A 23,174-nucleotide genomic window follows, 5' to 3' on the forward strand; every position below is an offset into this window, starting at 1 on the left:
TTCTTACCCCAGTATTTCAACAAAAGCATAATTAAGATTTCCCTTGCCCGTATTGTTAATTTCTCCATAACCATATACCAAAACAAGGAATGAAAACTCTGTATGATCGCACAGAATCCTCAGGAAGACACCAATAGTTGGCTTGAATAAAATCAGATTTTAGATTTGTCAAAAAATAAGCAATAGAAGTAAAATCATTCAAAAACGAAAAAGAACAAACAAAGCTTTCACAAATTGTATCAATCTACAATTACCCAGTGGACCCATCCAAATTATGTGTGTGTGAGAGATAGATAGTGTGGATAGATCAGCAAAGCCCGGTTACATACTCAAACTGTAGCTGTGTTTGGTACCCGGAAAGAACAATGACGATAGTCGATTTTTGAACAAAAGAACAGCTCGTCCACAACTACCTCATCACGGTTTGCTTCTCCAAGATCAAAAAAACCAGAACACCCGAAATTTCACTCCCTTTCTTTCATGCTTTGCCGTCAAACAAACGGAAACAAGAAAAACAACAAACACACACATCTCAGCTCAAAATACTCCTCCAACACCCCTAATTGAGAGATAGAGAGAGAGGGCCATTGGTTTGCAAAAAAAAAAAACAGAAATTGAAAAGTTGTTACTTACGGATTAAAGTAAGGCTACGATTTCGACCGTTCCGAGAAAGAGAGAGAAACCAAAGCATGAAAGGATCGAGCGGAAGCCGCGATTCAGTGAGGATGTCGTTGACGATGATGAAGACGGAGGAGATGAAGAGAATTTGGGGGCATAACCGCGAAACTTCAAAATAAAAAAAAATGAAAATCGAAGGCCAGGAGCGACTGGCCGAGTTTTGTTATTTTCGTTCGCCCTCTGTTTTTTCTTGTTTCTTTTTGAACTTTTTTGAATTCTCTTTAATTATCGTCGTTTTCTAGTTTGATAGGTCGTATACTAACAAAAGAAGGGAAACTCGTGGATGAGGGAACACGTGGCATATGATTTAATAGTCAGTTAATCGGACGCATGTGATTTCATTTTTGACCCGACTAGAGACATAATCATACTTTCTTTACATTTTATTCTAGTGTTGATCTCATGTAGCTTGTCTCAATTCCAGACCTCCACCCACTTCGCTTCAGTCTTACATGTCACCAACGTGATACGAATTGTTCTGGTGGCCCGAATTTTACACACCTGTCCGAAGGACATGTTCGACTAGATGATTACTCGGTTAAAAAAAAAGGTTATACCTTGTTAAAAATGTTGGTTAATCCATCCCGCCAGTGCCAGCTCCAGGTGAAGTGGTGCAATTCAAACAGCGTGGTCACAGCCCACCAAATTTTCAGGCCAGTTTCCCCACCAAAACATGATATCAAAATACTGTTGCAAGATTGCCCTTAAAGCAGTTATCTCCTAAAGCCAATGCAGTATGGAACAAATATAAATATCACAAGCTTCATATCTACACATCTCAGGGTTCTGATCAATGATAATGGGAAATTCACCATATAAAGTAGCAATCAGTATAAAGTCAACATTACTTGTCTCAAAGTAAGAACTTCAAAAAAGTGTCTTTGATTCATGGATTCCCAACGGCAAAATCGGAACTAGGAAATCAACTAAACCATGAACGCACCAGAATGAGATGTGAATCATAATGCTTACATCTTCAGGTGTTGTTTGATCCTACCCACTTCCTCTCACTTCCTAATATGAGAAAGTCACCATATAAAGTTGCATTCAGTATGCAGTCAGCCAGCTCAAAAGGATTACAATAAAAGAACAGTAACGAAGCACCATATAAAATTACTTAACCAAGCAAGATAAGATACTAATATAAGAGAAAGAGGATGATGGCACTAAAGAACATTGCTGAGTCCAGTTTTGATATACCAAGTTACCAACATTACTTACCGATCTCAATGGTAAGAAGTTCAAGAATTGTTTTGGATTCGCCGACTCCTAAGTAACAGAAAAATCAAATAACTAGATCAAGTATCACGAGGATGACATGAGACTTATAAAGCTTATATCTTTAGGCGTCGTTCAACCCTACACTTCCTAGCTTCCTTGAGAGACCCAATTTCTCAGTATACAACTTCAAGAGCTCAGGAGCTTCTTCCTCATAACACTTCACAAACTTCTCCAGGAACAAATTTTCCGTACAAGAAAATAATCTATACAAGCTACGCTCCTTAATCAGACCTTTCAACAACAAAATTTGAGCAACCGAACCTCTTGGAACAATTCTCTTCTCCATGCTATAGCTGAGAATTCCTGGGCTTCTGCAAATAACCGAAGACTCTAATCCCATTACATTGACTAAATAATCCATCCCTGCCATAATCTTATCCTTAGAAGTCATCATACACCAAGGATTCCTCGAAAATGCCAGAATGATATCTTCATCAGACCAACACCATTTTTTATAAACATCAACCTTCATTTGCCATGTCGATTTGGTCATTGTCCTCAATGCATAGACTGCCAGAACAAACTTCGACTTCAAGGGATTGAACCCCATACCTTTCACTTCCTCGACCATGTCCCTGAATCGATCAGGGTTGGTTAAAAATGTATGAGGCTGACGATGTAGTAGGACTAGAATTATTGATTCTGGTACTCCGCTTTCTCTCAATATATTGACGTTAGGTACCACAGGGGTTCTTTTGAGGGGGACAACTAGAAAGCGTGGGCCGCGTTTAATGGCTTCAACAGTCTTCTTCTCCGATTTAAGCATATTTTTAATGAAATTAAAACAAGGATTCAATTGATTCTCTATGCTTCTCAACAAAATGGATGCTTGACAAGTAATAATTTTGGCAATTTCAGAGTTTGAAAACCCTTTAGAGTAAAAGAAGTCAAGTTTGGGCAAAAGGGTATTCTCAGGATCAGCCGTAAGCACGAGCGGGTAGTTCTTGATGACTGTTGAAATTTGGGTTTCAGAGAAAGAATGGTTCTTGAGAAAAGCAATAACTGAATCAGGTTTCCCTGGGGTCTCAAAGTGGAGATGTTTGGAGGCTCTCAAAGCAGATTCTGGTGAGAACCCACATGAGTTTATGAGGTACGAGACTGCAAATGAGTACTGCTTTGCACCAGTTGAGATGCATTTGAGAAATATAGACGATGGGTTTCGAAGAAAAAGCGGTTCGTAAGTTATAGAAGCTCTAACAATACGTCTCCCATGGAGAATATTCCTACGCAGAAAGTAAATCATGGGGATTGAAATTAAGTCAGCTAGAGGGAAACTTACCAATCCTCAAAGAGAAGAGGAAACCCTGCGGGAGTTGGGTGAAATCTGGATTGTGGCGGACTGCCGTGCAAGGCGAAATAGACAGGGCAACTCAACGAACAATTTATTTTCTGTTCTTTCGATTTTTCGTTTGGGTATGTGCGTAGGAAAAATATATTGTTTTAAATAAATAAATAATCATTAATTAAATCGTAAATTAATTAAATAGAGAACATAATAATGTTGTTTTTTTTGTCATCCAAACATTAAACTCTATATCAACATTGATATACCAAGATGACCTCTTCTCAAACCCGCGTGCCTCAACACCTGGGAACATCAAAGGATGAGCCCCCAAGGATGAGCATCCAAGAAGACAAGGATGAGAACTCCTCGACAAGATTGAGGAGCCACTCTCGGTGTGCCATCCGAACACACATGCACAATATTTTGAAGACCAAGAGTTTACAAGAAGGTCAATAGTCTACAAGAGGAGCAAGAGTCCCAAGAGGATCAAAGTAGGACAAGGAGGAGAGCTCTTCAACATGACTGAAAGGCCACCCTTGGTACCCCATCGAGCCCACATGCTCGGTTGAATGAAGATGTTATGCCCTGATGTGAAAGGCTTCACAAGAAGACCAGTTACAAAGGAAGCAATAAATTATGGATCCACTCACCCACGATCTCAGCATTAATGAGGAGAGACCCATTATTTTTCTTAACTGCTCTCTTCTATCTTCTAGCCACTATAAAAGGGGACCCCCGTCTCAGGTTATCATGACATTGGAAGCACATACTGAAGCCTAAGCACATTCTAAGCTTTAGCACCCTTGATAACAAATTGAGATAAGAAAGCCCCAAGCACCAATACTCTTCCTTTTTTATTGTTTACTGACTTGAGCGTAGAAGAAGCCCCAAAGCACACCCCCAAGAACCCCCCATATCTTACGTGCTTCATTGTGCAGATCACCCTTCGAAGCGACCAGAATGATCCTGACTTCATCCCTACCATCGATGAAGCCCTCAGAACCGAAGACAGTTTTGAATGTCATCAAACTCACCTCACAATAGTTTTTTAATTGACACATCAAACACATTTTGTGGGCACAACTCACATCACCACACCACAATTTTGAAATCGACATCATGTCACTACAATATGTCAAAGTACAACACATCCCAAACAAAGCCAATAATAGGTAGCCAGTGATCGGTGTTGTTTGTTAACAAAGAGAAAAAAGATAAAATTAACAGCCAAATAACATATTTTTCTTAAATCCCAAAAGCACAAACAAATAAAATAGAGTTAGATTCTTTTGCTTTTTTGTTTTCGTTTGAAGTTCAATTCAGTATTTATACCCTAATAATACTGATTTCAATCAGAATATATTAAGTTATTGAATACAAAATACATGTAGTTTAATGACCAAATTTAAATCATCTAGGGAATTTGTAATGAAAGCTTCAAGTTATAATCATGTAGGGAAGTTTCTCTGTAATTCATTCAGTAAACCACAGTAGAAAGCATACATATCCTAATCCAATTCAATCACTCAAGCATCACAAAAGCTTCATAAGATTCAGCTTCAAATGCTCAGGAGCTTCATTGTTGTAATGCTACACAAACTTCTCCAGGAACAACGTCTTCCTAGATAAGCAAACAATATAAACAAACTAGACGGAAAGATTTTCTTCTCCAAGAAAGAAATGCAGTCCTGACAATGAAAATTAATTTTATCTACTCAACCTGAAAATGTGTCCTCACGACGTAATTGGACTCTGTTAGCATTTAGAAGTAAAAGAGAAAAAGCAATCTCATCCATCCAACATGATGAGCAAACTGATTCCGATTATGAAAGTATCGAAAGCTTCATATCTACACATCTCCGAGTTCCGACCAATGATATGAGAAAGTCACCATATAAAGTTGCATTCGGTATGCAGTCAGCCACCTCAAAAGGATTACAGTAAAAGAACAGTGACAAATCACTAAATAAAGTCACCATATAAAATTACTTAACCAAGCAAGATAGGATACTAACATGAGAGAAGAGGATGATGGCACAAAAGAACATTGCTGAGTCCAGTTCTGAGATACCAAGTTACCAACATTACTTAATGATCTCAAGGTAAGAAGTTCAAGAATTGTTTCGGATTAGTCGACTCCTAAGTAACAGCAAAATCAAATAACTAAATCAAGTATCGCGAAGATGACATGTGACTTATAGAGCTTATATCTTTAGGTGTTGTTCAACCCTACACTTCCTAGCTTCTTTGAGAGACCCAATTTCTCAGTATACAACTTCAACAACTCAGGAGCTTCTTCCTCATAACACTTCACAAACTTCTCCAGGAACAAATTTTCCGGATAAGAAAATAATCTAGACAAGTTACGCTCCTTAATCAAACCTTTCAACAACAAAATTTGAGCAACCGAACCTCTTGGAACAATTCTCTTCTCCATGCTAAAGGAGAGAATTACTGGGCTTCTGCAAATAAACAAAGACTCCAGTCCCATTATATTGACAATATAATCCATCACTGCCATAATCTTATTCTCCGAAGTCATCATACACCAAGGATTCCTCGAAAATGCCAGAATAATATCTTCATCTGACCAACCCCATTTTTTATAAACATCAACCTTCATTTCCCATGTCGACTTGGTCATTGTTCTCAGTGCATAAACTGCCAGAACAAACTTCGACATTAATGGATTGAACCCCAAACCTTTCACTTCCTCCACCATGTCCCTGAATCGATCAGGGTTGGTTAAAAATGTCAGAGGCTGGCGTCGTAGTTGGTCAAGGATTATAGATTCTGGTACTCCACTTTCTCTCAATAAATTGATGTTACGTACAATAGGGGTTCTTTTGAGGTCAAGACGTAGAATGCCTGGGCCGCGTTTAATGGCTTCAACAGTCTTCTTCTCAGATTTAAGCATATTTTTAAAGAAATTAAAGCAAGGATTCAATTGATTCTCTATGCTTCTCCTCAAAATGAATGGCTGAGAAGTAATAACTTTGGCAATTTCAGCGCTTGAAAACCCTTTAGAGTAAAAGAAGTCAAGTTTAGGCAAAAGGGTCTTCTCAGGATTAGCCGTGAGCACATCTGGGAGCTTCTTGATGACAGTTGAAATTTGGGTTTCAGATAAACAATGGTTCTTGAGAAAAGCAATAACTGAGTCAGGTTTCCCTGGGGTCTCAAAGTGGAGATATTTGGAGGCTCTCAAAGCAGATTCTGGTGAGAACCCACATGAGTTTATGAGATACGAGACTGCAAATGAGTAATGATTTGCACCAGCGCCATTGGAGATGAACTTGAGAAATATAGATGATGGGTTTCGAACAAAGAGCCGTTCGTAAGTTATAGAAGCTCTAACAATATGTCTCCCATGGAGAATATTCTTACAGAGTAAGTAAATCATGGATATCGAAATTAAGTCAGCTAGACGGAAAGCTTACCAACCCTCGAAGAGAAACCCTGCACGAGTTGGGAGAAATCTGGATTGAGGCGGACTGGTGCAAGGCGGATTATGTCACAGGGCAACTCGACGGACCCTATTTTACGTTTTTTTGGTTTCTGTCGACTGTCGATGACATTTTTTCCCCTCTAAATAATTCTGCTATTTTTCTTTCTTTCTTTGTTCAAAGATCTGTTTGGTTTTCTCGGATCAGTTTCACTTGTGCTTTTCATCAAAATCAAAACTGAACAACAATAAAGAACAGTGAATTGAGAATCATAATCAAATGCAATTGTACCATTTACCCTTCTTATGAGAATCTCAATCAGGGAATTCACTTTAACCATATAGTAAAAGTATAAAACTATAAAATTCCACATCCAAGTCACTAATAGATTAGTAGAGATAGTTTGTATCACCTTAATGATCAGGGTTTAAATCCCCTCCCTATTTTAAAAAAAAATGTGAAATTCTATTTTGCTCGAACTTTAAATTCATTTCAGTCAACACTCAATAGATGTAGAAAACAATGAAAGGAAAAAATTGACATAGGATAATATCTCTCATTTATAAGAAAAGAAAGCATCACATAAGAGTTTATGCTCAAATACATTTATACATGGTATCATAGCATTACATGATATCAGACAATATCGGTTTGATATATTTGGACCGTAATTGTAACATGACATTAGCGCAAAGATTTGGTCTATTTCGACATGACATGCCCATATCCACTTGTTGGATTTTGCATAAACGAGTCTACAAGTGTGGGTGAATATCAAGACTTGTAGTCTCATAAAAAACATGCTGATAATATTTTCCGCTGGACACCAGGCAACTCCCCACCAATCCACCACCTTGCTTCCCTTTGAGACTTGCCTGAAAAGCAACTTGCTCATAAAAGTTCTCTCCTCATGTGCTAGCGACTTGCTGCACAACTCTGTAACCATAAGCATTTTTAAGTCACAAGACTCCTCAATTGCTGAAATTTTAGCTCCAAATTTCTCATCATTTTCTCAACCACTTTCTGATATGAGATGTCTTCCCCAAACAATCTCATCTGATTTACCACCTCAGTCAGCCTTGTTGAATCATCTAGGACAGATTCACTGCCCTTCATCCTTAACATCTCAAGTTCTCTCTTGAGTGTTAAGAGTTTAACAGCTCTAACCCTCTCACTGCCTTGAAACTCTTACAGCAACTTGTCCCAAGCTTGCTTGGCTGTCGTTGCCCCAACAATCCTTGGAAAAATGGATTCATGCGCAGCTGTGTGAAGAAAGCTAAGAGCTTTAAAGTTTCTTCATTCTTGTGGTAACTTTAGTACGTCTTTTAATTGCTTGCACTGTTGAATTGGCACCAAGAGGTGTTGGATACTTGGATCACATCCTTGGTCCACTGTACTCCAGAATCCAGATATTATATGCGCCTAGAAATCATAATTTTGTCCTGCAAAAACAGGAGGTGGGGGCAGAGAAACGGTACTCGATGACATGCTTGAACTTCTTCTTCACAGGCCCTCAAGAAAAACCACTCCATTACCACTGTAAAGACTGGACACCAACACAGAAGATGAACAATATGACAAATAAACTTCAGTAGACAGCAGCATACACACAGAGTAAAAGCTCACATTCATTAGCTTATCAAACCAAAGTTACAGATAAGGCTTATAAAGCCTAAACAGATAAAGATGGGCACAAACCTCTAATACACACATAAAATACATTAAACATCTCCATAAAACATGGACAGACAGACTAAACCTTGACCACAAGGAAAAAAGAAAAAGAAGAGCATGTGATCCAGCACATGACCAAACTTGATTATATATTTTTCCTTTTTTACGTACCTTAATTTATCATATTCACATAAGCAGCATAAGAATTTTCAATTGGTTTGGATACAGCAAGTAATAAAGAATACCTGAACTGGCTTAAGATGAGGTTATCAACTGCTTGGAGGCATTGGTACCACAACAGAAACCCTGTTGTCGGTGGTGATGGTAGAGCTGATAAACCGTCCTGAAATATTTGATAAAGTCCATTGTTGGTTGGCACCAGACTGGTCGAGGATTCAATAATCTTGAGCTTCCATTACCTCCAGGCAGTTGTGAAGGAGACAATGAGACCACCTACCAGCACCTATGATTTGAAAACAAAATAACAAGGAATTGCAAAATTGGGAAGTTTGAGATCCCCACAAAATACTCCTAGAGCAAGAAATGTATATGTCAATATGAGGGATCCAAATTCACGGGATTACCACAATGAATTCATTCTTGCGAGTTCCTTAATCTCTTCAACTGAAAAGTGAACCCAATGAGACAACGCCCAGAACATGATGTTTTTTCTCCCATTTGGGTCAGGAAGGAGGATGAGACCTGGTAAAACATGTCAAGTACAGTCCGTGCTTTGATACAAAGGTTGCCGGAGGTAAAGATGGGAATAAATAAATAAAAATTTGGCTCAGGGCCTCAGGCATGACAATAAGCTATCTCATCCTCTTTTACGTCTTCCAGCAGTTCACTTGAACCCATTTTCTGCATAATTCAACTTCAATCAAGCTCACCAAGTTAACAATCAACAATCAAAAGTAAAGTAACACTAAAGCTTCAGTAAATTTTCAGGATAGCTTCATATGATCATGTTTTGTACTTTAAAATTCTGATACTCAAACATTTGTCTACAAAACCATAACCTCCCAAGGGCGATGAATATAGAAATGTCATAAAGTTTTTGGTTTTGCACTTTCAGTTTTACCCACTTGGCTCCTCCTGAATAAATTCAATTTTGCATCCAGAGCAGGGGGGGGGGGGCTTATATATAATATTCAGAGATTATATAAAGCTTTCAAGTACAATTAGTTTTGTAAAACAAGATAGTGTATAAGAGCTCGAGATGGGGCTTATATATAATATTCATTCAAGCTTTAATACCAATGTCCAACATACAGCTTTAAAAGTTACACTTCAAAGAGATTTTTTCACATTAGTTGCATTCCCGAAACAAATTCAAAGATAAGAATCGACTAAATCAACTAAATTGACAATCTCATGTGAATCATAATGTTGGCATTCTTCAAATGCCAAATACTACTCATTTCCGAGCTGCCATCAATTTGTCAGTGTAAAGCTTTAACAGCTGAGGAGCTTCCTCTGGATAACGATAGACATACTTTTCAAGGAACACCTTTTCTGAAGATCCAAACAATCTACTCAAGCTAGAAGCCTTAACTAGGCCCTTCGACAACAAAACCATAGCAACAGAACTCCTGGGAACAATGCGCTTATTCAAGCTGTATCCAAGAAGTTCTGGTCGTCTGGAAACAAAGGATGACTCTACTCCCACTACATTGACAAAATAATTCATCATCCCCATAATCTTATCCTCAGACACTGTCATAAAAAGTGGAAACCTCCTAAAGGCCATCAGAATCGCTTCCTCAGACCAGTCCCATCTTTTATAGACATTAATCTTTTTTTTCCATGCCATTTTGCTCATTCCCCTCAACGTACTTAGAGCCATAACAAACGCAAAGATAGGAGGTTTCAACCCCATTCTCTTCACCTCCTCCACGCTCTCCCTAAACCGATCTGGTTTAGAAAAGAAAACCCGAGGATGATGATATAAGATGGTGGCGATATTTGATTCTGGTACTCCATTTTCTTTCAATACATTAATGTTGGGTCTAAGATAAGTTTTAGGACCATGAGCTAGAACGCCAGGATAGCGGATAATGGTCAAAATGGTCTTCTCATTTGATTTGAGGACATCGTTTAAGATTTCAAAAGAAGGAATCCATTGGTTCTCTAAGCTCCTATGTAAAATGGATGGGTGAAAACATATAAGTTTGACAAGAAGTGGTCTCGAAACCCCTTTGGAATCACAAAATTCAAATTTGGGCAAGAGGGTTTTCTCAGGATCAGATGCAAGCAATTTCGGAAATTTATTGACAACTTCTGAGATTTGGGTTTTAGAGAAACCATGGTTGTTGAGAAAAGCAATAACCGAGTCAGGTTTCTCTGGGGATTCAAATCGTACATATTTGGAGGCCTTTAAAGCAGATTCTGGAGATAACCCACATGAATTTATGAGGTATGAAACACCAAAGGAGTGCTGATTCGCAGCGCTTGTGATAAACTTGAGAGATATCAGTGATGATGGGTTTAGGAAAAAAAGCAGCTTGTGGGTAGACGAAGCTGTGATGGTGTGTCTCCCATGGAGAAACGTTTTATGGAGAACATTAAACATCAGAACAAAAATAAAACTACTGAGGAATGCAGCTTACCAGATATTCAAGAGACACACTTCAGAAAAATTTCGTATTTGCGCCGAGACAACGGTCGAGAAATTGAAAACCCTAGAAAACCTGCTGGTAAGTTTCGAAAGAGAGACCCTTTAATCTAGCGAAGGATGTAAATGAGAATTCGGTGTTTGTTAAAAGTTACAACGCACCGTTTCATTCGTGAGCATTTAAGAACAAACCCTAGAAAACCCAATCTGCGACCCTTTGACCTAATCTTTTGCCTCTCTAGTTTTACTGGAATCAAGTAACGCAAAGATTCGTGGAAGTTCAGCAAGATCTCAAGGCTAAAAGTTAAGATTACCGAGAGCCATAGAGGTTTTTTTACGAACATAATATTAATTTTAGTGTGTGATAATTTTAGCACAAGGGAGGATTCGAAACTGCAACATGTTCAAAATATAACTTTACAATTGGTTTGGCCAAAGCTAGTAATAAAGATTATCGAAATTGGCCGATGATGAGGTTGCCATGTCTTGATTTTTGAGAGAGAATCAATCTTTCTATGATGTCAGGAGTTGCCACTCAGAGGCATTGGTAACACAGTAGAAACGTCAGCATAGAATATAAATCATTTACACGGTAGTAGTTGGGGTTCAAGCAATGACTAGACAAGTCAATGTCTTTACTCAAGAATGAATTAAAGTATTAGTTGTTGCAATTCAAAGTCCTACCTCTTCCCACTTTGCTAGTTCCTTATGGTACGTTTGTTGGGATGATCAGATCTCGTTGTTGGGTTTGTTAGGATCTTGATTTGATCCTGAAGTTGAGGTTGATCTTGTTGTCACGGATGAGATCAAGTCCATTGTTGGTGGCTCTAGACTGGTCGAGGAGTTGAATATCTCTAACCTTCGTTAGAGCAACTCCAACCCAAGGTACTAAAATGGGATGCTAAAACTCTATTTTAGCACCTTGAATAGCATAATAGTAGTGGCATTTTTGATTCCAACCCAAAGTGCTAAAACTGGGTGCTAAATGATTTTTATGAGTCAAACCCATTTAGAACACACAATCTCCACTCATAACTACATTTCCCTCTATTTATACCTCCTCTCTCATTCTCTTTCAATGATGCTAAATTTAGCACCCCATTTAGCACCCTTTGGAGTGATAATTTTTGAGTTAAGGAGCTATTTTAGTTGTTAAAGCCATATAGCACCTCATTTAGCAGACTCCCGTTGGAGTTGTTCTTACTTGCAGGGGGTTATGATTTGTGAAGGAGACCCTCAGATGCATTCTTCGGCTCCTATGATCCCAAGATAAAACAACAAGAATTGCAAATTTGGAGAGTTCGAACACCCCACAAATGGTATAAGAGATAAAAATGCTGAATGCATATGTCATAATGAGGTATCCAAATTATTGGGATTACCCCAATGAATTCAGTCCTTCGAGATCCTTGATCTCTTCTACCGGAAAACCCAGATGAGAAAATGCCCAGAACATGATCAGTTTTCCCTTTCCCATCCGATGCAGGAAGGATGATGTGGCCTGGCAAAAATTTGGCTCTCCCATGTTCTGCAATATTGTGTTAAGACGTATCCCGCATCGGTCAGGTGTAAACTACTTTATTTCCTTAAGAGGGAAAAACAAACCAAAAATTTTCCCTCTCAGTCACAGAAGCATCACAACCTTCACATCTTTATGTGCCCAAGTTCTGACTAATGGAATAAGACATACAATTGCATTCAAAAGTGCGTATAATGCACAGTTACATTATTACAAGTAAACACAATAATCAGAGATTAAATAAAGGCATCAAGTAAGATTAGTTCGGCAAAACAACAGTGTATATAAGAGCAAGAGATGATGCTATCCATATCGTTGATTCAAGATATAATCTTTAGAGCCAACATACTGCTTTAAAAGTTATACTTCAAAGAAATTTGTTTGCATTAGTTGCATTCTCAGAACAAATTCAAAGATTAATCGACATAATCACCTAAATTGATCTCTTGTGAATCATAATGTTCACCTCCTTCATATGCCAAATACTAATCATTTCTGAGCTGCCTTTGAAAAGTCCAATTTGTCTGTGTAAAGCTATAACAGCTGAGCAGCTTCTTCTTGATAGCGGTACACAAACTTTTCAAGGAACAACCTTTTCCAATGTACTCAATCGACTGGTCTGAACCAGACCCTTTGACAACAAAACTTGAGCAACTGAGGCCCTCGGAACAACTTGCTTCTTCAAGCTGTATACAAGAAGTCTTGTGCATTCTCAGAACAAATTCAAAGATTAATCGATAAAATCAACTAAATTGATCTCATGTGAATCACAGTGTTCGCCTCCTACAAATGCCAAATACTACTTATTTCTGAGCTGCCTTTGAAAAGTCCAATTTGTCTGTGTAAAGCTTTAACAGCTGAGGAGCTTCTTCTTGATAACGGTACACAAACTTTTCAAGGAACAACTTCTCCGGAGATCCAAACAATGTACTCAAGCTACTGGCCTCAACCAGACCCTTTGACAACAAAACTTGAGCAACCGAGCCCCTTGGAACAACTCGATTCTTCAAGCTGAATACAAGAAGTCCTGGTCGTGCAGAAATGAAGGACGACTCTAATCCCATAATGTTGACGAAATAATCCATCATCCCCATAATCTTATCCTCAGAAATTGACATAAAACATGGAAACCTTCTAAATGCCATCAAAATCTCTTCCTCAGACCAACCCCATCCTTTATAGACATTAATCTTTTTTTTCCATGTCATTTTGCTCATTCCCCTCAACGCACGTAGAGCCAAAACAAATGCAAACATAAGAGGATTCAACCCCATTCTCTTCACCTCCTCCACGCTCTCCCTAAACTGATCTGGTTTACAAAAAAAAATCCGAGGATGATGATATAAGATTTTGGCGATATTTGATTCTGGTACTCCATTTTCTTTCAATATATTAACGTTGGGTCTAAGATAAGTTTTAGGACCATGAGCTAGATAGCGGGTAATAGCAAAAATGGTTTTCTCATCTGATTTGAGGACATCGTTTAAGATTTCAAAAGAAGGAACCCATTGGCTCTCTAAGCTCCTATGTAAAATAGATGGATCAAAACATATAATTTTGACAAGTAGCGGTCTCGAAACCCCTTTGGAATCACAAAATTCAAATTTGGGCAAGAGGGTTTTCTCAGGATCAGAAGCAAGCAATATCGGATATTTTTTGACGACTTCTGAGATTTGGGTTTTAGAGAAACCATGGTTGTTGAGAAAAGCAATAACCGAGTCAGGTTTCTCTGGGGATTCAAATTGGACATGTTTGGAGGCCTTTAAAGCAGATTCTGGAGAGAACCCACATGAATTTATAAGGTATGAAACAGCAAAGGAGTGCTGATTCCCAGCGCTCGAGATAAATTTGAGGGATATCAATGATGATGGGTTTGGAAGAAAGAACAGTTTGTGGGTAGACGAAGCTGTGATGGTGTGTCTCCCATGGAGAAATGTTTTATGGAGAAAATTAAACATCAAAACAAAAATGAAGCTACTGAAAAATGCAGCTTACCAGATCTTCAAGAGACACACCAGCAAAATTTCGTATTGCGTCGGGACAACGGTCAAGAAATTGAAAACCCTAAAAAAACCAGCCGGTAAGTATGCTTCGAAAGAGAGCTTAATCTAGCAAAGGATGTAGAGTGGAGTTGTAGACGAGAGTGACGAGTCGACGTGTTTATTAAAACGCGCCGTTTCATTCATAAGCATTTAAGAAGGAACCCTTAAAAAAATGTCTAATTTCTCTTAAAATGGGTCTTTATTTATTTAGGCATTCATTAGTAAAGAACATTATTTTCTTTAAAAAATTGTAACAACAAAGAATTGCAGTTTTTTTGGGCAAACATGATATTCATTATACCCAAAATGAGTAGAGAATAATGTTTGAGACGCTCAAAATATAACCCCATTTCACAATTAATTAATGTGCAAACACTTGGATGTTGATTGGATGTTGAGAGTATTGAAAAATATGCAAGTATCACTCAAACGAAAATGTTAAGAATTCCAATGTTTTATATCCTAGTTATCCCAAATGCGGAAATAGCACGTGATCTATAAGAAATCGCGTGCGTCCAATCTCAACATTTGGGATGATTAAGAAAGAAAAAAAAAAAAAAAAAAAAACATTGGGATCCGTAAGATTGCTCATCCGGAAAAGCCAACCCCACCTAGACATGATACAACTTTTTAAACCTCCTAACTACCAGTACAACTGCAACTGTGGTCTTCATGCAACCATTAACAGAGACTGTGTTATTGAACCATTGTCCTGTAATGAAAGCAGAGGATTTAGAGATCTCAAAGATAAGAAGAAAAAAAGGGGGGATTACCATTTCCAACAAAACTGAATTAGGCATTTGCCATAAAAATACATACTCAACGATTCGTGAAGTCAAGTAAACAAATTGATCGGGTTCATAGTAACAAAGATAAGCACATTTACACTTGTCCTGTAATGAAACTCTGTTTCTTTATGGTCCACAATGAAGAGGCTCCGATTTCGCCATTGCCGTCTCTTTTAAGCTTCTTGTAAAGTCGCATTTCTGGGACAAATTCTAAAAATAGTATCAAGTAAAATGACAATAACATGTGAATCACAATGTTTGAATCCTTCAAATGCCAGCCAAAACACTACTCAGTTTCCCAGCTGCCTTGGAAGGTCCAACTTCTCTGTATAAAGATGCCTAAACAACTGAGGAGCTTCTTTTTCATAATGATCAACAAACCTTTCAAGGAAAATCCTTTATGGAGGGTGAAACAATCTATACAAGCTAGTGTCCCTTTCCAGACCTTTTGACAACAAAAATTGACCGACAAAACCCCTCGGAACAATTATCTTCTTCAAACTGAATGAAAGAAGCTCTGGGTGTTTGGACATAAGGGAGGAACCTAATCCCATCACTTTGAAGTAATATCACATCATCCCCATGTCAATTTGTTCACCACCCTCAACGCCATGCACAGCTGAGACAAATGTGACCATCAAAGGATTCAATCCCAATTCCCTTCACATCCTCCACAATCTTCCTAAAGCGATCTGATGCAATCAAAAAAGTTCTAGGATGTTGATATAGGATGGTGGTAGGAACGTTTGATTCTGGCACTCTATTTTCTCAGTGTGTACTGATATTGGGTCTAAGGTAAGTTTTAATATTATGAACTAGAAGAATATTCAAATTGCGCTTGATGGCTAAAATGGTATTCGCATCTGATTTGAGCGCACCCTTCAAGATTTCAAAAGTAGGAATCAACTGCTTCTCTAAGCTCCTTGATAAAATGGAGGGGCGAGAACATATAAAATTTGCAAAAGTTCTGGGTTTGAAACACCTTTAGACTTCAAAAATTCAAATTTGATAAGGTTTTCACAGGATCAAATACAAGCATCCTTGGACATTGCCCCACAACTTCTGAGATTTGGGTTTCAGAGAAGCCATGGTCCTTGTCTTCTTGGGAAAAGCAATAACTGAGTCAGGTTTCCCTGGGAATTGAAACAGGACATGTTTGGAGGCCTTTAAAGCAGATTCTGGAGATAATCCACATGAGTTTATGAGGTACGAAACAGCAAATGAGAGCGCATTTGCAGTGCTAGAGAAAAACTTGAGAGATATCAATGATGGTGGGTTTAGAAAAAAAAAATTAATTTGTGCGTACGGAGCTCTAAATAGTGTCTCCCCCATGGAGAATTGTTTTACAGAGAAAATTAAACATCAAATAACCAAAATTAAGCTACTGAGAAAGGAAGCTTACCAGTTCTTGAAGAGAAACGCTTCATCAAAACCATGAATCGCAGCAGAATAGACAATAACTCTTCAAGTTGTTTGAGTTGAATTTATGTGGAAATCTCATGAGTATCCGAGTGCTTTGATTGGAAGGATGGAGGAGGTAAACAATACAAGTTGTTGCCTTGAACCCATTTTCAACTTCAACAAAACTCACCAAGTGAAAAATCTACAATCAAATTTAACAATAAAGCTTCATTAAGTTTTAAGGATTGCTTCATATGATAAGGTCTTGTACTTCAAAATTAAGATATTCAAACACTCGTCTACAAAACAATAACCTCCTCGAGGCTATGTCTATAGAGACTTCATAAAGTTTTTGCACTTCTCCTCTTGAATAAACAACTTTTTTCGTTCAGAGGGAAAACAAGCAAAAAAATTCCCCCCTGGACGGAAGAAAGAAAAAGCAAACCCCTATTCATACAAGCATCACAACCTTCATATCTTAATGTGCCCAAGTTCTGACTAATGGAATAAGACATACAACTGCATTCAAAAGTGCAACTAAACACAATAATCAGAGATTAAATAAAGGCATCAAGTAAGTTTAGTTCGGCAAAACAATAGTGTACAAGAGCAAGAGATGATGCTATCCATATCATTAATTCAAAATCTAATCTTGAGAGCCAACATACTGCTTTAAAAAGTTACAATTAAAAGAAATTTGTTCACATTAGTTGCATTCTCAGAACAAATTCAAAGATTAATCGACAAAATCAATCAAATTGATCTCACGTGAATCATAATGTTCGCCTCCTTCAAATGCCAAATCCTACTCATTTCCAAGCTGCCTTGAAAAGTCCAATTTGTCTGTGTAAATCTTTAACAGCTGAGGAGCTTCTTCTTGATAACGGTACACAAACTTTTCAAGGAATACATTTTCCCGAGATCCAATCAATATACTCAAGCAACTGGCCTTAACCAGACCCTTTGACAACAAAACTTGAGCAACTGAGCCCCTCGGAACAACTCGCTTCTTCAAGCTGTATACAAGAAGTCCTGGGCGTTCAGAAATGAAGGATGACTCTAATCCCATTACATTGACGAAATAATCCATCATCCCCATAATCTTATTCTCAGACAGCATCATAAGAAATGGGTTAGTCCTAAATGCCATCACAATACGTTCTTCAGACCAGCCACATTTTTTATAAACATCAATCTTCTTTTTCCATGTCAATTTGCTCATTGCCCTCAGTACACGTACAGCCGCAACAAATGCAAACATACGAGGTTCCAACCCCATTCTCTTCACCTCCTCCACAGTCTCCCTAAACTGATCTGGTTTAGTAAAAAAAATCCGAGGATGATGATATACGATGGTGGCGATATTTGATTCTGGTACTCCATTTTCTTTCAATACATTAATGTTGGGTCTAAGAAAAGTTTTAGGACCATGAGCTAGAACGCCAGGATAGCGGATAATGGCCAAAAGGGTCTTCGCATCTGATTTTAGGAGATCGTTCAAGATTTCAAAAGCAGGAATCCATTGGCTCTCTATGCTCCTATGTAAAATGGATGGGAGAAAACATATAATTTTGACAAGAAGCGGTCTCGAAACCCCTTTAGACTCACAAAATTCAAATTTGGGTAAGAGGGTTTTCTCAGGATCAGATGCAAGCAATATCGGATATTTTTTGACGACTTCTGAGATTTGGGTTTTAGAGAAACCATGGTTGTTGAGAAAAGCAATGACCGCGTCAGGTTTCTCTGGGGATTCAAATCGGACATGTTTGGAGGCCTTTAAAGCAGATTCTGGAGATAACCCACATGAATTTATGAGGTATGAAACAGCAAAGGAGTATTGATTCCCAGCGCTCGAGATAAACTTGAAAGATATCAATGATGATGGGTTTGGAAGAAAAAGCAGTTTGTGGGTATACGAAGCTGCGACGGAGTGTCTCCCATGGAGAAATGTTTTATAGAGAACACTAAACATCAAAACAAAAATTAAGCTACTCAGAAATGCAGCTCTTACCAGATCTTCAAGAGACACACTTGAGCAAAATTTCGTATTTGCGCCGGGAAAACGGTCAAGAAATTGAAAACCCTAGAAAACCCGCCGGTACGTTTCGAAAGAGAGACCAAGGATGTAACGATACTTCGGTTCTTGTTAAAACGCACCGTTTCATTCATAAGCATTTAAGAAGGAACCCTTAAAAAAATGTCTAATTTCTTTTTAATAAAGAAAATTTTTTTTTGGGCAAACATAATAATATATAATTATTGCAATGGTCTCATTTTGTTGGGCCAATAAAAACCAATATAGGGTCCCACCTCTATTACATAAAAAGTCAAGCTAAACACGTCTCTCAATACAACCACATCAACAAAACACATCTCCCAATATAACCACATCAACAAAACACAAATTCCTATACATTTTTTCTTCCCACCCAACATGGAGGCCAACAAATTTTCATTCCCTCCATATTGTCCACAATAAAACTACAGCAAAACACATCTCCCAATACAGCCACATCAGCAAAACACATCTCCCAATACAACCACATCAACAAAACACAAAACCCCATATATATTTGTTGGCCCAGACAAAATAATACCATTACAAGTGTTCTTATATATTAGAGTAATGTTGCATGGTTTTAACCCACACTGCGACCAGACCACCCTTCGACCTAATCTTTTGCCTCTCCTAGTTTTACTGGAATCAAGTAACTCAAAGACAGGTGGAAGTTCAGCAAGATCTCAAGGCTAAAGTTAAGATTACCAAGAGCCATATAGTTCTTTTTTTGGGCTGCACAAAACCCGACCCGACCTGTGTACATAGACCCATACACGCATAAGCTAAAATATCTGAAATATTATATGCGGTTGTTGTCCTTGACCCTCGTTATAAGCTAAAATTTCTGAAATATTGCTTTGTGAAGATCTATAATCAATTTAAAAGAGAGGTTATGGTGGATAAATTAAAGTGAAAGACATGATGACAAAATTGTTTGATCACTTTAATGATTGTACATATGATAGAGGAGAGAGTCTTGACCAAATTCAGCCACCTAGTAAATCAATGAGGGTTTACGACAATGATGAAGATTGTGTGAGGATGTTTGCTTCAAGGGTGGCCATGAGAATGAGAGCTGATGAGAGTTTGGTGAATCAGACAGAGGTGGGTAGGTATTTGGATGAGACTTGTGAGAACTATAGTGAGAAGTTTGACGAATTGGCTTGGTGGAAAGTCAATGGCAGCAAATACTCTATTCTTTCTCGTGTGACTAGGGTTGTGTTAGCTATACCGGTATCTACCATTACTTCAGAGTCTACTTTTAGCACTAGTGGAGGAGTTACTGAGCCATATAGAAGCTCTTTATCTCCAAAAACAGTGGAGGTCCTTGTATGTGCACAAGATTGGTTAAGGGAGAAACCACTTTCAATGGACATTGAAGCGGAGATGGAAGATGTTGAGAAACTACAAGAAATTGAACATGACAACTAACTTTCTACCTTTTTTTTTATATAATCTTATACATTTGTGTTTGCATATATACAATTAATTAACTTAATATGCTTGTTTTTAAATCTAGAAATGGGTTTGTAAATTATGGTGGAGTGTGACCTTACTATCATGGAATGAGCATTGAGTAGTGCAAGAGGTAAGGTAACTACTGTTCCGTAAACTTACTTTCCAATTTTCCATTACCATTACTTTCTATTGTTATTATAGGTTTATAACTTAATGTATTATTTTAATCTAACAAGTGATTGCTGAAGAGTGAAGAATTAAAAATGAAGAATTTGAAGAACATGCACTACACAACTTTTTGATTTTCAGATTATCTGCATATTTTGGAGTATGGACTATTGTTAAATTTTGTCAATTTGTGAACTGTCATTTGTTTGACCTATCGGTATTTTTGGATTATTTTGGTAATTTGTATCAACCAAGCAGGTTTATTATTCAGTAATTTGTATCAACCAAGCTGGTTTTTGGACTATTTCAATAGTTTAGACTATTTTTTGGAGTATTTTCTATTAACGTTGGTTGATTATTCTGTAACCTGACTTGACCCCAAACCCGACATCAAAAGAGGGTCAAGTGAGGGTTGGTAAAACACTAACCCGACTCCAACCCGACCCCATGCGGGTCAGGTGAGATATCTCCATAAACCCGACCCATGTGCACCCCTCTAGGATCAGGGGGCCCCTCCCATGAATGCTCAACCGTTAACATCTGAAAGGCGGATAAGAGTCGGGTCGATAGCGAAACCCGGACCCGATGTACAGCCCTGTTTAAGTGTTTAAGAAATAAGAAGTACTAAACAGCTTGGATTTACGTAGCGCAATTACAGTTCTGTTCAGTTACATTCCAAAGCCCAGCCCAATACACGGCCCAATCGCACTGGCCCACACCTTTCGCCGACATCGAGAGGATACGAAACGATTCGGACCAAAACTTGCAATGCAAGCAAAATCCCAAAGTGCCAGATGTGCCCAAATCTTGTCCAAGTCAACGAACAAAAACAAAAGTGCTTTTTCACTCGATGACCGAATCATCCAGTACCCTCGTACGGCTCTCACGGCAAAACCTGACCGGCTAGCTAAACCCTGTACCCCGGTTTACCCGGTGATGCATTTATAGACGTCTTACCTACAACTACACAACCAAAGCCACTGTAGAATGCTGACACGCAAGAGAGATCTCAGCCGTTTACTCGCACACAACACTGATCTTGACCGTTCGTCATCAATATTTTTCGTTATAAGATTTCGATGACTGTCCCACACTCTCTACCTTCAGCGCTTGGAACCACTCGCTTTCTTACATCGAATAAACTCCGTACAGATTCTCTCGGCATCCTCTCTTATGCGCGTGTCGCACACGCTCTACGGTTCTTATTGTACGTGTCGACTTCTATTTGGTTAATTCGAAAGCAAGGACATTTTTGGATTTTCACATCTAGGATTACTAATTAATATTTAAAACAAAATATCTCTTTGAATTTTTAGTATTAATTTCTTTAACATGGAATCATATCCATGATTTTATACTTTCTTATTTTTATTAAATGTAAAGATTTAAGAAAAATGCTTATTATGGTTCATGATTAAGAGTGAAGCACGTGCAACATGCTTCAATTAATCTTTTTTTTTTCATGTAATTAGTGTTTCAAATACATAAATGTGGAAAAAGATAGAACGAAAGCTTTTGTAAATATTACATTTAATAGAAACCCACATGAGATTCTTTGTTTTCTAAAGGTCAATTTACCTTAACACCCATTATGCTTTATCAATGGGGCAAATTAAAGACAAAAGATTTGTTTAATTTTATGAAAAATTAGAGATAAGTCCCTCAATTAAAAACTTATTCCAATAAGACGCCGAAATAAAATTTGTTCCATAAAGATTAAAACAATATTTTATAAAAGACAAAATGTTATAAATATTTGTTTAATTGACATAAATACTCTCATCTTCCATTATACATAAATCGAATGCTCCTTCTCCAATGACTATTCACGCCAGTCAATGAGTGGGATAGTGCTCCTAAGCATGAGAAACACTCCTATGATAGTTGTCTGCATCAAGCGTTGCCTTCGGCGCCAGATCTGGCTATTTTATTCACGGGTGGCAACGACTTTAAGGTTTTGGTGGAACCAACAATTGACATCGGCAAATGATGGCTGAAAGTTAGTCGTGGTGCTCCGACACTTCTCTTTATGGGTTGACGACCTTGGTCGGTGGCCGAACGTGGTAGTCCACTCTATCGGGCTACTATGTAGCTTTATTTTGGTGATTCATTCTTCGAGAATGATATTCGTACGACAACCTTCCTCTGCGGAGGTGCAAGGAAGAATAAGACAGAATAAGGAGAAGGAAGAAGAATATGAAATATCTTAGACAATGCAATGGCATTGTGGTAAGTTTATAACTTTTATTCTTATTTCTAAAGTTTTTCTTTTGACTTGTCCTTATTGGAACAAAGCTCCCCCATTTTGTCATTTCGTGTAAATTTTCCTTAATTTTGTTAATGTGAAATAAAGTTCACATAAATTTTTTATGGTTAGGAGAATTAAACAATCGATTGGGTTATACATATGTATGCCAAATGTTCAATTACAATGAAAACAAATTCTCAAAGGTATTTCAAAAAAGATAAAATAATTACTTGTGTGAAAGAATAGTGGTGAATTTTTTGAGTCCAAACTATATAAACCCAGAAGGTCTTGACTTTGATTCCTCCTGAAAGCAATATCATTGTGTTCAAGGTGCCATGTGCTAGACTTTGGCCCCACTTAACATGTCATCGGATGAAAAATTTATGTGCATGCAAGTCTAACAGTCCGAGTTTAAGCCATATCAAATATTTAAAGAACAAATTTGTCTGATGTCATTCTCGGTTATAAAAAAATCACTTAATTTTTTTTGAGACATTGTAAAAATTTTATTTTTTG

General features: G+C 37.9%; 3 protein-coding genes and 2 long non-coding RNA genes across 7 annotated transcripts; all 5 read right to left on the bottom strand.

Annotated features, from left to right (window-relative positions):
* Positions 1-20: 20 nt before the first annotated feature.
* Positions 21-3,351, bottom strand: LOC120002832. Its single transcript, XR_005469192.1, has 3 exons — positions 3,239-3,351; positions 634-1,692; positions 21-483 (listed from the first exon to the last, which is right to left on the bottom strand). It is a non-coding gene; the product is annotated as an uncharacterized LOC120002832 (long non-coding RNA).
* A 2,105-nt stretch (positions 3,352-5,456) lies between these two features.
* On the bottom strand, positions 5,457-6,644 carry LOC120002213. The gene has a single exon (XM_038850883.1). It carries the CDS (start codon positions 6,642-6,644, stop codon positions 5,457-5,459), a length of 1,188 nt encoding a protein of 395 aa, XP_038706811.1.
* A 591-nt stretch (positions 6,645-7,235) lies between these two features.
* LOC120010720 lies at positions 7,236-11,232 on the bottom strand. 2 transcript variants are annotated; one of them, XR_005470916.1, is made up of 3 exons: positions 10,971-11,232; positions 8,607-9,235; positions 7,236-8,233 (listed from the first exon to the last, which is right to left on the bottom strand). It is a non-coding gene; the product is annotated as an uncharacterized LOC120010720 (long non-coding RNA). The 2 variants fall into 2 exon arrangements; XR_005470914.1 differs by having other exon boundaries at positions 8,607-9,222; positions 10,971-11,231.
* A 1,543-nt stretch (positions 11,233-12,775) lies between these two features.
* On the bottom strand, positions 12,776-14,637 carry LOC119984645. Its single transcript, XM_038828737.1, has one exon. The coding sequence runs from the start codon at positions 14,450-14,452 to the stop codon at positions 13,298-13,300; it is 1,155 nt and encodes a 384-aa protein (XP_038684665.1). The 5' UTR covers positions 14,453-14,637; the 3' UTR covers positions 12,776-13,297.
* A 647-nt stretch (positions 14,638-15,284) lies between these two features.
* Positions 15,285-18,865, bottom strand: LOC120016722 (transcription termination factor MTERF6, chloroplastic/mitochondrial-like). Of its 2 annotated transcripts, XR_005472055.1 has the most exons (3): positions 17,494-18,865; positions 16,727-16,927; positions 15,285-16,502 (listed from the first exon to the last, which is right to left on the bottom strand). XR_005472055.1 is itself a non-coding variant. In XM_038869661.1 (2 exons), the coding sequence occupies exon 1, from the start codon at positions 18,695-18,697 to the stop codon at positions 17,531-17,533; it is 1,167 nt and encodes a 388-aa protein (XP_038725589.1). In that variant the 5' UTR covers positions 18,698-18,865; the 3' UTR covers positions 15,285-16,927; positions 17,494-17,530. The 2 variants fall into 2 exon arrangements, 1 of the variants encoding a protein (XP_038725589.1); XM_038869661.1 differs by having other exon boundaries at positions 15,285-16,927.
* Positions 18,866-23,174: the final 4,309 nt, after the last annotated feature.

Source organism: Tripterygium wilfordii, chromosome 1 (genome assembly GCF_013401445.1).
Source record: "Tripterygium wilfordii isolate XIE 37 chromosome 1, ASM1340144v1, whole genome shotgun sequence".
In the NCBI taxonomy this organism is placed as follows: domain Eukaryota; kingdom Viridiplantae; phylum Streptophyta; class Magnoliopsida; order Celastrales; family Celastraceae; genus Tripterygium; species Tripterygium wilfordii.

Bases quoted from the DNA above. Each gene is read 5' to 3' on its own strand.
- LOC120002213 (XM_038850883.1), bottom strand. From the start codon at position 6,644: ATGATTTACTTACTCTGTAAGAATATTCTCCATGGGAGACATATTGTT.
- LOC119984645 (XM_038828737.1), bottom strand. From the start codon at position 14,452: ATGTTTAATTTTCTCCATAAAACATTTCTCCATGGGAGACACACCATC.
- LOC120016722 (XM_038869661.1), bottom strand. From the start codon at position 18,697: ATGTTTAGTGTTCTCTATAAAACATTTCTCCATGGGAGACACTCCGTC.